This window comes from Chiloscyllium punctatum, chromosome 45, assembly GCF_047496795.1.
Source record: "Chiloscyllium punctatum isolate Juve2018m chromosome 45, sChiPun1.3, whole genome shotgun sequence".
Lineage (NCBI taxonomy): Eukaryota > Metazoa > Chordata > Chondrichthyes > Orectolobiformes > Hemiscylliidae > Chiloscyllium > Chiloscyllium punctatum.
Window position 1 is genome coordinate 55,235,787 of NC_092783.1, and position 12,944 is coordinate 55,248,730.

A 12,944-nucleotide genomic window follows, 5' to 3' on the forward strand; every position below is an offset into this window, starting at 1 on the left:
TCATCTGGATATGATTCCTTACTCTGCGGGGCAGTAGCTAACACCTGTTTCTCTAGTTCTTTCTCTCTAGTGTAATACGGTTTCAATATGTTCACATGACATACTCAATACCTTTCTTTTCCTATCTAGCACCTTTACTAAATAGTTCACCTGACTCAACTTTATTTCAAATTGATAGGGACCACTAAACCTGGCTTTGAAGGGATCTCCAATCACTGGTCATCCCCTCGGGAAAACGTCCAAGTCTTAGAGCTCTTATCTGCCAACTGCTTTACTCTACATTATGCCCTCTTTAGATGCTGTTTAGCTAACTCAACTATTCAATTTAGTCTCTCCCTCACCTCCAATACATAATCTAAGTGTGAGATCTCAGACTTTGGTCCTGTCATTTTTCTTTAATTAATTTCAAAGGACCTTTCACTTCATGACTGAATATTAACTCTAAGGGAGTTAACTGAGTAGATTCATTTGGGGCATCTCTAATGGCAAATAATACAAATGGGATACCTTTGTCCCAATCATTTAAGTGATCCTGACTGAATGTTCTCAACAAAGTCTGATGCCACCTTTCTAAAGCTCACTGGGATTCAGGATGATATGTACTGGATTTAAAGTACAGTATACTTAGGCTATCCATAACCTTCTTAAACAGCCTAGCAGTCCCTTGGTCCAACTGAATCTCTCTGGGTAGCCCATACCATGTCAAGAAAGCTACTAACTCCTCTATTATCCTTTTTGCCTGATACTCCGTAATGGAGTTGCCTCTGGAAATCTGGTGTAGACATCAGTTATGGTTAACAAATAGTGGTTCCCACTTTTAGTTCTCAGGAGGGGACCTACACAATCAATTATAACCCGTGTGAAAGGTTCTTCGAATGGGGGAATTGGCAACAAAGGTGCTGGTTTATTACAGCCTGTGGCTTACCTACCATTTGGCATATATGACATGTACGGCAAAAGTTAACCACATCCTTGTGTATTCCAGGCCAATAAAAACATTTTTGGACTTTAGCCTGAGTCTTTCATCCCCTTAGGTGACATCCTACAGGTAGTACATGTGCTATTCGTAACACCTCCTGTCTGTATGCTACTGGTAACACAATCTGGTGCACTTCAGCCCATTTCTCTTCTGCACTAACCTGCTGTGGTCTCAATTTGCATCTTAGGATTCTATCTTTCAGATAATAACCATCCAGAATATTCTCTGCTTCCTTTTCACATCCACATATATACCTTTTAGTGTCTCGTCTTGCTGTTGCAAGTCTCTTCATCTTTCAGGAGTAAACACTTTTTTTTAAGATTAGATTCCCTACAGTGTGGAAACAGGCCCTTCAGCCCAATCAGTCCACACCAACCCTCCGAAGTGTAACCCACCCAGACCCATTTCCCTCTGATTAATGCAGGGGGGGGGGGGTGAGGTGAGTGTCTCCAAATAACACTCGCACGTGCGCACACAACATTTTACTGCAACGTTTTGAAAAGTTCCACCATTGCCCTGTACAGGACAATGCTGGCAAGATTATCTGGGGAAGGGGGGTTTAGGGTACACCCCTGTTTACAACTCCAGGGAAAGTGTGGGGAAAGAGAGAGGGCGGGCAATAAGTCATTTGGAGATGGTGCCTGGAATCCCATCAATGTCCAGGAATGTTCTCGGCAGTATTTCAGTAAGCCGAGTTCATTTTTAATCATTGTAAACAAAAGACATGATCAGTGTTGGACACAACTCTTTAATGTAAAGTTTCTATCAGGACCTCGAGATATCCTTACGATAATTTACATTCAGATAATCAAGGTTCCTCTGTATTTAAATATACCGCTACCTTCACTAGCTTTTAACTTGCCTTTGCTGACTAAGTCGCAACTTCTCAAGTTCAAATTCTCTCTTTTTTCTCTCCCTTTCTTCTCTCTTTTTCCCCTCTCTCTCTCCTTTTGTTTATCTTCTAACTCAATTTTTCTACCTCTACTGCACTTGTCGTTTTTTTCTGCTACACCTAAGTTTGAGTAATTCCTTTACAATTTCAGCTTTACTTTGGTCTTTGGTTAAACCCAAATCTAACTTATTTGCTAATTCCAAAAGTATGGCCTATTTCTTTACTTCTAAAACTCTTAGCAAATTTGAGAATCATCTTTAGCAATTTTAAGAGCTATTTCTCTCACTTTTAATTTACTTAACCACGAGTCACTGAAAGTAAACAAATTACCTAGTTTTATTTAAAGATCTAGGACACGAATCTACCATTGTTTAAATCTGTTGGGGATTTCTTGTAACCCGTCTGTCTAAAACAGTTCAAATCCCAGACGAGCCCCCAAACTGTTCGTACACGGGGTAAACACTCCTGCTTAATTTAAAACAGCAACACAGAAAAGATTCATCCCATGCAGTGATCTGTGAAAATTCGAGAGGCCAAGAGCTATTCAAAGTAAAAAAATTAACAACTTTATTTCTTTAACTATAACAGAGAATAATTAACTAACAACTATTTACAATACCTCGTTAACCTATCTTTTACTTTCCCTTCTATAACACTGGTTCGGTAAAACTCCCGATTTTTATTTACAAAACAAAATGCATCTCAAAACCAGGCAGCTTTCAGTTTTCTCTGTATTCATGTCGTCTTTTCATTTTCTTGGGGATTCTGCTTCTCAGGTTACTGATTGATAAAGGTACCTTTTAAGAGAGCTATTTTTCACAGTCGTTCCATGCTGGTAGCTTGACAGTTCTCCTCCCAATTGTTCAACTTTCCCTAGTCTCATCGTCCCAAAGCATCAGATTGTGTCATTGGCTTTTAAGATTGTCAATATACTAAATGCAAACTGGAAATGCAAATTGGAGTTTGGTATTTTTCAGGGTATAATTTAAACTGATTGGCCTAATCCGAATCTATTTTGTTGTTTCCAGGCTACCTTAGCTACCCTAGTAGCTGGAGCACGTTACATTGTATGTTTTTTTCAGAACATTTGATGCTGTCAGGTAGTTTTTGCCATCTTTTAACTCTCTTAAAAGGTACAGTACACCCACATCTTCATAACACCCATGACAGTCAAGTTACCCACATTGCTGTGCGTCTCGAATCACATGTAGGCCAGACCAGGTAAGAATGGCAGTTTCCTTCTCTGAAGGACATGAGTGAACCAGATAGGTTTTTCTGACAATCGGTAATGGTTTCCTGGCCATTAGAGTCCCAATTCCAGATTTTTATTGTATTCAAATTCCACCATCTATCATGGTAGGAATTGAACCTGGTTCCTAGAACATTACCTGACTCTCTGGATATGCAATTCAGTGATAATACTACAAGGCCATCACCTTCCCCGCTGAATTACCTTGATGAAAATCAGGGAGGATGGTCTAGATGGATCTTTTGAAGCCCATCTATAATTGCTGCCTTGTCAGTGGACAGCTTCCCCACTACGTGATCACACTTTAAATTTTAATGGTAAGTTAATAGTTCCTTGTACCCACTTCCACTGAAGATATGCAGTGCTGTGAGGGTACACAGGTTCTTGGGGCAGCACTGGAGAACATGGTTTAGAGGGGATTCAAAAGCGAGGAATAGGAATGTGGCCAATAATCCTTGGGATAACTCACTCGGAGGATGGTTGTTACCCTGTCCTCCTTTCCCTCTTGTCAAAGTGCTCCAGAAAGTCTCCCAATGCCCTTTAGAAGACTGGTTTATGGATCAGTCTGTTTTCCCTGGAACATTGGAGGCAGAAGGGTGACCTTAGAGAGATTTGGCAGCACAGTGGTTAGCACTGCTGCCTCATGGCACCAGGGACCCAGGTTCGATTCCAGCCTCAGGTAACTGTGTGGAGTTTGCACATTCTCCCAGCGTCTGTGTGGGCTTCCTCCGGGTGCTCCGGTTTCCTCCCACAGTCCAAATATGTGGAGGTCAGGAGATTTGGCCATGCTAAATTGCCCGTAGTGTTAGGTGCAACAGTCAGAGGGAAATGGGTTTGGGTGGGTTACTCTTTGGAGGGTTGGTTTGGACTTGTTGGGCCAAAGGGCCTATTTCCATACTGTAGGAAATCTAATCAACATGAAATGGTGTGAATCATTTTAAATAGTACTTCAAATCTATATCAGTACTGTGTTGACACCCAGTCAATTGGTTGTAGTTAGGAGAGTCAAGTAACAAAGCGTTCTGCAGGCTCTTTATTAAGCACCATTGACAAGAAGATTTATACCTGAAATGTCAACTTCTCCACCTCCTGATGCTGCCTGGCTTGCTGTGGTCTTCCAGCCTCTTGCTTGTCTACCTTGGATTCCAGCATCTGCAGTTCTTTTTGTTTCCTTAATAAGCACCAACATGTATTTGAAGTGATGGCCTGTTCCTTAGTGAACTGCTAGCGGTTTCTAATGTAGGCTGCAACTCCTGGAACTAGGTGAAGTCTAACAGTAAAACATGGACTAACCATGTAGTGGAAGACACCATTTTTTGTAACTGAACATGCTGCAAAAAAAAAACAAGTACACCCCCCCCCCCCACCTGCTCACTGTCTTGCTTATATCCTGAACTAGACATGAACTCTTTGCTCCGTCCTCATACTGTCACCAATTCCTTCAATATCTCCTGTTTCTCAGTGACAAGTGCTAAAGGCATTACAGTCGCACACCATGGAAATAGTGCCTTCGGCCCAACTTGTCTGCGTCGACCAGATTTCCTAAACTGATCAAATCCTATTGCCTGCATTTGGCTCACATCCCTCTAAACTTTTCCTATCCATATATCTGTCCAAGTATGAAAAATCACAACACCAGGTTATAGTCCAACAGGTTTATTTAGAAGTACTAGCTTTCAGAGTGCTGCTCCTTCATCAGGTGGTTGTGGAGTATAAGATCGTAAGACACATAATTTATAGCAATTTGCACAACCACCTGATGAACGCACAGCACTCCAAAAGCTAGTGCTTCCAAATAAACCTGTGGGACTATAACCTGGCGTTGTGTGATTTTTAACTTTGTCCACCCCAGTCCAACACCAGCTCCTCTGCATCATATCCAAATGTTGTAAATGCTCCCTAGAGTGAACTTGACTGGAACACCGTATGGTGTTTCAAACTCATCTCTGACTTATAATCTACTGTTGGCTGTCATGTAGAGAGTTAAATTCCTGTTTGTGGTCTTCTACACAACTGCAAAACCTCATTCATATTTAAAGAAAAAGTATCTTATGCGGCACATTGCAACTCCCTGACTTTAACATTGATATTAATAACTTGACACCTTAAATATATCTTCCAGGACTGCAGAATCCCTGGGGATGGGAGTTAGAAGGATCAGGCTGCGGATGGGAATCCATCAAAGAACATTGTATTGGTATCTTCCTAATTGGCATAAGGTTATCCTTCTCTTTGCCTGAGTTTCTGGATCACCTATCTACATTTGAGACATCTAGACAGCATTTCATGCTTTCCAAGTTCAGGGGGAAGAATTGAAGACCAGTATATTATATAACAAAAGACAGACTGCCATAAGTTGCAGCACAAGGGGATTTGCATGAATTGCAAAAAACTAGCACACACATTCAGCAGGTAATAGGGAAGACGAACAGACTTTTGGCCTTTATTTCAAAGGGAATATAATGTGAAAATAGAAATGTCTCAGTACAAGGTACAAGTCAGACCACACCTGAAAATACTGTAAATGGTTTTGGTCCCTTTTTAAGGAAAGGTGTTAATGGCATTGGAAGCAGTCCCAAGATGGTCACGAGACTGATCCTGGGTACAGAGGGATTTTGTAATGAGGTTGGGCTGGTAGGCATTGGAGTTGAGAAAAATGAGAGGAGACCTTATTGAAACACATCGATTCTAAGGGGCTTGATGGATTTGATGCGAAAAGGTTGTTCTCTTTGTGCAAGAAACTAGAGTAGAAGGCATAATCTTAGAGTAAGGAGTCACCCATTTATGATAGAGTAGTAGTAGCATTTTCTTCTCTCAATGGTAATGAATCTGTTGTACCCTTTTTCACTTTGGGCTCCCGAGGCTGATTTGTTAAGTACACTCAAGGCTGCAACAGACAGGCATTTAATCAATAAGAGAACTAAGGTTTATGGGGAAAAGACAGGAAACTGCCATGATCTTGATGAACAGCAGAGCAGACTTAATGGGTTGAATGGTCTACTTCTGATTGTACGTCTTTATGATCTTATAATATCTTCTTTCTGATGGCCTTTTCGCTGTTTTTAGACCTGAAGTGTGCAGTGTAGAGCAGGTCTGATCTTCAGACATTTCATTGTATCATCAGGCTATACTTTGGGAAGAGATAAAATGCCGTCTTTGGATCTGGCCAGAGACAACTTTGATGTAGGCAAGATGCCTTCTGGATATGTCCGAAGTAGGCATATATCTACATAAAAAGTGCACAAGCTCATTCATACCAAGCATAATCAAACGGTCAACAGACCTGATAAGAACAACAGTCAAAGTTTCAAAATCCTGTCACAGGGACCAGTCAAAGTGCCAAGAGGACCTGTCAAAAACACCTGTCAAGGCCTTTAAATGCTTCTGCTTTATATCTTGAAAAAAAATGCTTCAAAATTGCTTGCTACTTCAGTATTTACTTACGTCTCAGAATTTCCATTACTGGTTTCGTACTGTATGATGGATTTCATAAGCACCCATTAACACAACAGGATGCTTTCCATTTCACAGGTTCATTGACAGCCAATGGTCATAGATTCTCTGCTACGGACTATAAACTTAATTCAAATGCACAATTCCTTGTGGAAACAGGCATTAAGTCTTTGTTGTTATAAGGCCTATTTAGTTAAATGAAATATAAATGGGATTTTATGGCATTTTTACAGGTTTTTTTTATTGGCACGAGATGTGGGATCACTGGCTAGGCCAGCAAAGACCGTGATTTTTTACATTTAGAAATTTATTTTATAGAACTTTATTTTATCTCAGTTCTGCGTCCTGTGAACTGCCCATTGTGGATACGAGGTAATTGGGCACGGTAGATTTAAACTTGGAGTAAGTGAGGACTGCAGATGCAGGAGGGCATTCCTGATGACGGGCTTATGCCCAAAACATCGATTCTCCTGCCCCTCGGATGCTGACTGACCTGCTGTGCTTTTCCAGTACCACACACTCGATGGCAGATTTAAACACAAGCAGTGCGTCAGGGGCAAGGATTGGCACTGACAACATAGGAGCTATAAAGGACCTTGGGCTGGGGAGGCTGTTTGGAAGACAGAAGAATTTATGATGTGGGGAGGCATTAGGGGCTTTTGATGGATGTACAGATGTTGCTTGGGTTTTAAAAGAGCAGTTTAGGAAGAAGAGTGGCATCAATGGGATTTGGGTAGTGTATATATGGGGGCTAAAAGGATGTTCCATGCTTTAATGTATATTTTTAAACTTCTCCATAAAACTGGATATCTTAAGTGGGTCTTCCACTCCACCTACCTCCACAATTGGCAGCCTCCTTTTGTTCTTCAAGCATCCCTAACCCTGACTTCTATTCAACCAGCTTATCCACCAGGACTAAAGATCTAATATCTAGGTATCAGTTGTTTAAATGAACGGAAGAGCCTTGGGAAAAGTTAATGGGCAGAGAGATCTGGGAGTGCAGGTGCATTGTAGCTTGAAGGTTGCTGCACAGGTGGATAGAGTGGTCAAGAAGACATATAGTATGCTTGCCTTCATTGGACCGGGTATTGAGTATAAGAGCTGACAGGTCATGTTAAAATTATACAAGACATTGGTTTGGCCGCATTTAGAATACTGCGTACAGTTCTGGTTGCCACATTACCAAAAGGATGTGGACGCTTTGGAAATGGTGCAGACAAGGTTTACAAGGATGTTGCCTGGTATGGAAGGTGCTAACTATGAAGAGAGGTTGGTAGGTTATGTTTGTTTTCATTAGAAAAAAGGAGATTGGGGGGGACCTGATTGAGGTTTACAAAATCATGAAGGGTATAGACAGGGTGGATAGAGACAAGCTTTTTCCCAGGGTGAAGGATTCAATAATGAGAGGTCACGCTTTCAAGGTGAGAGGTGAACAGTTTAAGAGGGATACATGTGGCAAGTACTTCACACAGAGGGTGGTGGGTGTCTAGAACGTGTTGCCAGCAGAGGTGGTAGAGGCAGGCATGGTAGATTCATTTAAGATGCGTCTGAACAGATGCATGAGTAGGTGGGGAGCAAATGGATACAGATGCTTAGGAATTGGGCGACAGGTTTAGACAGTAGATTTGGATCGGCTCAGCTTTGAGGACTGAAGGGCCTGTTCCCAGGCTGTAAATTTTCTTTGTTCTTTGTAAATGTCAGGTTCACAAAAAAAGTATTCTCCGGTCTCTGCACATCCGTCCCTTGAGTGAAATCCTGACATCAGTCCTTGGTGTAGTTGGATCTCAAGTTACATTAACCTTGAAGAAATTTGTAAAAACAATGACTGCAGATGCTGAAAATCAAATACTGGATTAGTGGTGCTGGAAGAGCACAGCAGTTCCGGCAGCATCCAATTCCTGATGAAGGGCTTTTGCCCGAAACGTTAATTTCGCTGCTCGTTGGATGCTGCCTGAACTGCTGTGCTCTTCCAGCACCACTAATCCAGTACTTGAAGAAATTTGTACCTAGTGTTGGTCCTGAAATGTCTCAACTTTAAAATTGTCCTCCTTGTTTAAAGTGTTATCTCAGTCTTTTCCCTTCTTCAGTATTGCACCCACTAGGAACTCTGTTTCTCCAACACTGGATCGCTCCATGAACATCCCCTATTCCATCAAAGGTGGAAGCCATTTGGACTATAAACTCTGGAATTGCCTTCTCAAATCTATCCCCACTTTGTCTCAGCCTGCAAAATATTCCTTAACATCTCTTTTGGACAGGTGATTAACCAACTTGTCTTAATATCTGCTTCTTCAGATCAGCATCAAATTTTATTTGACAATTGAACATTTTATGTTATAAAGGTGTTATGTAAATACAACTTTGTCGCCATATAAATGCGAGCTTTTGTTGTTAAATATTTTCTTTTGCAAACTTGGTGGGTCCTGAGGGACATTGTTGTCTTTTAAGTACAGAATATTCCAGTGTATAACTTTAGTGAAATGGAGATAAACATTTCTTAGGATAGTTGGGGGAGGAGAAAACAAGATTAGACATTCAAATGTTTAAACTTTTTAAAAATATTCAATAACAGTATTGTGTATCAATAAAAAAAAAGTAAATTACTTACAGGCAAAGATTTGCAAACAAATCTTACAGTACAACTTCCACCAGAATTAATTAAAAAGAACATTTCAGTTGGACACTGTGGTGCTTTTCCTTTATGTATAAGGTAAATTGAAACAATGCATGGCAATTTCACAAAGCTTCTTTTGAAGCTGTGAAACAGAAAAGGTGGTGGGAGGTGAAGTGGAAGTGAGGAGAGCAGCTGTTTAACAGAAACAAAGCCAAACTCAACATCTAGGACCATCCTGTGTGCAATGAAAGGGTACACGAATAGTCTCAGTTGTGTTCAATTAGGAATTAAATCCTTTATGAAGAATCAGACCAAACAGTGTTACTTTGTCTGTATATCAAAGATTCACGTATTGTGTCTAACAGTAGATCTAGCTCACTCAGTACATTCTACAATATAGGAAGGGGCCATGCTTACTCTAGTTATGACACTGTCACAAATATAGCATTGTTCTCATCAATGAAACAATTTACCTACCCTTTACCATCCAATGGGAGACTGTTAGCTGCTCTGAAGGAGAAAGTTTATATGTTGTTGGCACTGGTCTGATATACTTCTCCGTATTATGGAAGGTGGAGAAAAAGTATTAAGATGACCAGAGAAATGATAACATCGTCTTAAATAAAACTAAACATAACTGCTGTCAAAACGTGAAAACCAGACCAGTTTGCCCTATATACACAATATAGCATCGAGCTCAGCAGTTACTTTTTGCACTGTTACACATTCGATTTTAGGTACATTAAGGGTAATGAAGACAGTGCTATTGAGGCTGGCCGTAGAAAGGAAGTTTCAAACAGAGATAGATTTTTGTTTGATTAAAGCATGAAGGTTTACGGAACCAACAGAGGAACTGGATACAGATCAACCATGAGACAAATGGCAAGACGGAACAGGCACAAAGGGCTAAATGTTTCCTTCCACACCTATTTTTCCTACCATTTCTCAGTTTATTTCACATGTATCATAACTGTGTGTGCCTCCAATGAGGTGAAAACATCCCTTTAAGGTAGTGGCCCCTATACAGCACAGAGCTAGCGAAGGGAAGCTCAAGGCACGTGGAACAGTATCACTCCTGACAACATACTTTAGGAAGGAAGGCATTCCAGATCATTTTAAAACAGAGTGTCCTCATGATACAGAATTCAATGCTCGGGTGGTGTAAATCACGATTACATGCTACAATTGTGACTACACCCAGTCTCCTAGGATCTAATGAAGTGTGGAAGTCTAGATGTCAAAGCAATAACGTCAACATAAGTGTGTACTCATTCCACTGTGATAACGATAAAATCCATTTTAATTTATCAATCGTGATAGTGACCTGATATAATCCTAACAAAAAAGATCTATCAGTGATCAGAGAGAAAGAGTGCATGGCTGCTCAGTTTTCAGTGCTTCACCTCTGCGAATTATACAAATCTGGACAATGAATGTTGGCACTCATATACAAGTAGTGAGCACTGGCAGGATTTTGATCATGGGTGTAGTAGTAAAAACCAACCTTACTTTCTCCAGTGTTCACATGCACTTCCCTTCGCCGAAAGATCATTGACTCAAGATCAGTCAGACTTTAAACCATGTAGAACACCCATCCCTCCCCATGTCTAGCCCAGGGCTGCTCAAGTCAATTATGCAGCCTCAGTTGTTGCCCCAGCTAAAACTAACAAACTCAGCATTGGGCATAGATTGAACTTGGGACCTTTTTGATCTTTCTGGTGCCTCAGCTGTTTGACCATCTGACAAATCAGGTGACACAGCATCAACATTTTAATGCAAGAAACATACTGACTTCCTGAGCTGGATTATTTGCAGCACAAACTGTACAAGCTCTTGCAAATAATCTGATGGTTGTTAAGATAATGACAGTTTCACAGCATTAACAAGATTAGTGCTGGACCAAACATGACCCTGCCCTGATGGAAGGTTGCTTCTTCCACTTCCAACCCTTACCCCAGTACAAAAATCAGAGAAACTGTGGTAAAAATGCATTGTGCATGACATCACCCAGGTTGCTCATTACACAGCCCACCTGATGGTCCATTCCATTGCCTTAAATGGAGCTTAATATCAGACAGTAGTCTACAGACAGTTGATGAGATTCTGACTATTTAACACTCAGCATCAAAGACCAATTGTTACCCTAATAAGCTGCGTGTGGCTGGAAATCATTTAGGTGGAACAAGATTGGAGAGGCTGAATGGTCTACTCTGCTCATATGTTCCTAAACAAGTTGAGAAGTTTTGCTACACATCACTTCTCTGGCATCACATGGCTTCATTCACACCCAGAAGCCACCAAGGTATGAGCGACACACTTCCCAGATGGGAACATGAGGCACACGTGGGGTACTGAGAATACTTGAATGAGAGCTCATTGTGGTCTGAATGCCGACACTCTCCTCACTGTTGTGCTCCAGTCCTACTTGTGGACTTTGATAAATTCCTGAAGCATTCCTCGTTCCTCTTGTTGCTTGCGTTTAGTGCAAAAAAAAAATTGGGAGTCAGTCCTTCATTACGACATGGTCGCCCACACCACAGTTTAAAAGCATATAAACAGTTCAAATATTTACCTTCATTTTCATCGTGTAATAATACACAACTTAGGAGCAAATTGTTTGCAGCTCATGACACATGCAACATCATGCCCAGTAATCCTCGAGTTTGAGGGCAATGTCTTTTCAACACATTCCAGAATGAAGAGGCTCAAAAACAATGTTTGAATAGCTTAACCTCCCCATCAAGTCAGTTCTCAAATAAACACGAAACAAAGGAAACACAATTGGTTATTCCTTGTTATTTGTTCTCGCCCTAACCCTCCCACACCCAAACCCGCACCTCACTTGAGGTCCAACAGAGCGCCTTTAGTGACATCACTAAATACTTAGAACAAAGTGCCTTGTGGAGTTGTTGATCCCAGGTGATACCAGCCAACTATTTTCTGGTTCAGGTTGAAGTCCTTGAGGTTAATGTACACCTCGCCGAGCATAATGTTTTCCCGGAACGCTTCCTCACTCAGCACACGCAAGTGAATAACACGCTGCTGAACATCTCCTTTGGGAATACCATCATACACCAACTGGAAGACAAATAGGAATTTTTTCAATGTTCAAACTGTAATTTACAAACTCAGCAACATTATCTTTCAGCAAGGTATCTTCTTGTCTCATCTCTCTGAGACACATGGATACAATGCCCTACATCCAACCCCCCAATCCCAACCCTCACTCCCACAATGGCCATCCTTGCCCTACTATGTTCCCACTGAACTTCCTCAGCTACAGTTTCTGTGAGGAAATGCTCTACTTTTAGAAACTCAACTAGACTCACCACATAAATGCAGTTGCTTCAAGAGTAGGTCAGAAGCTAGGAATACTGTGGCAAGTAAATCATCTCCTAACTCCTCAAAACTTGTCCACCAACTACATGGCAAAAGTGACGGAATATTCTCCACTTGCCTCTACTTCCAGCCTATATGAATGCCTATCATTAGAATGAGTGTAAGAGGGGGAGGCACGGTGGCTCGGTGGTTAGCACTGCTGCCTCACAGCGCCAGGCACCCAGGTTTGATTCCAGCCTCGGACAACTGTCTATGTGGAGTTTGCACATTCGCCTAGTGTCTGCATTGGTTTCTTCCCATAACCCAAAGATTAGGTGAACTGGCCATGCTAAGTTTGCCTCTGGTGTTCAGGGAAGTCTAGGTTAGGTGCATTAATCAGGGGTAAATATAGGATAATAGGGCAGAGGAACACAGCTGG

At 41.3% G+C, this 12,944-nt stretch overlaps 1 protein-coding gene across 1 annotated transcript in view; it reads right to left on the reverse strand.

The window, feature by feature from the left end:
• Positions 1-8,860: 8,860 nt before the first annotated feature.
• Positions 8,861-12,944, reverse strand: part of pik3c2b (phosphatidylinositol-4-phosphate 3-kinase, catalytic subunit type 2 beta) — a 169,679-nt gene continuing 165,595 nt past the window's right edge. The window contains exon 33 of the mRNA XM_072563818.1: positions 8,861-12,265. Within this exon, the coding sequence (XP_072419919.1) occupies positions 12,071-12,265 (195 nt within the window). The 3' untranslated portion in view covers positions 8,861-12,070. The remainder of the gene's footprint in view (positions 12,266-12,944) is intronic.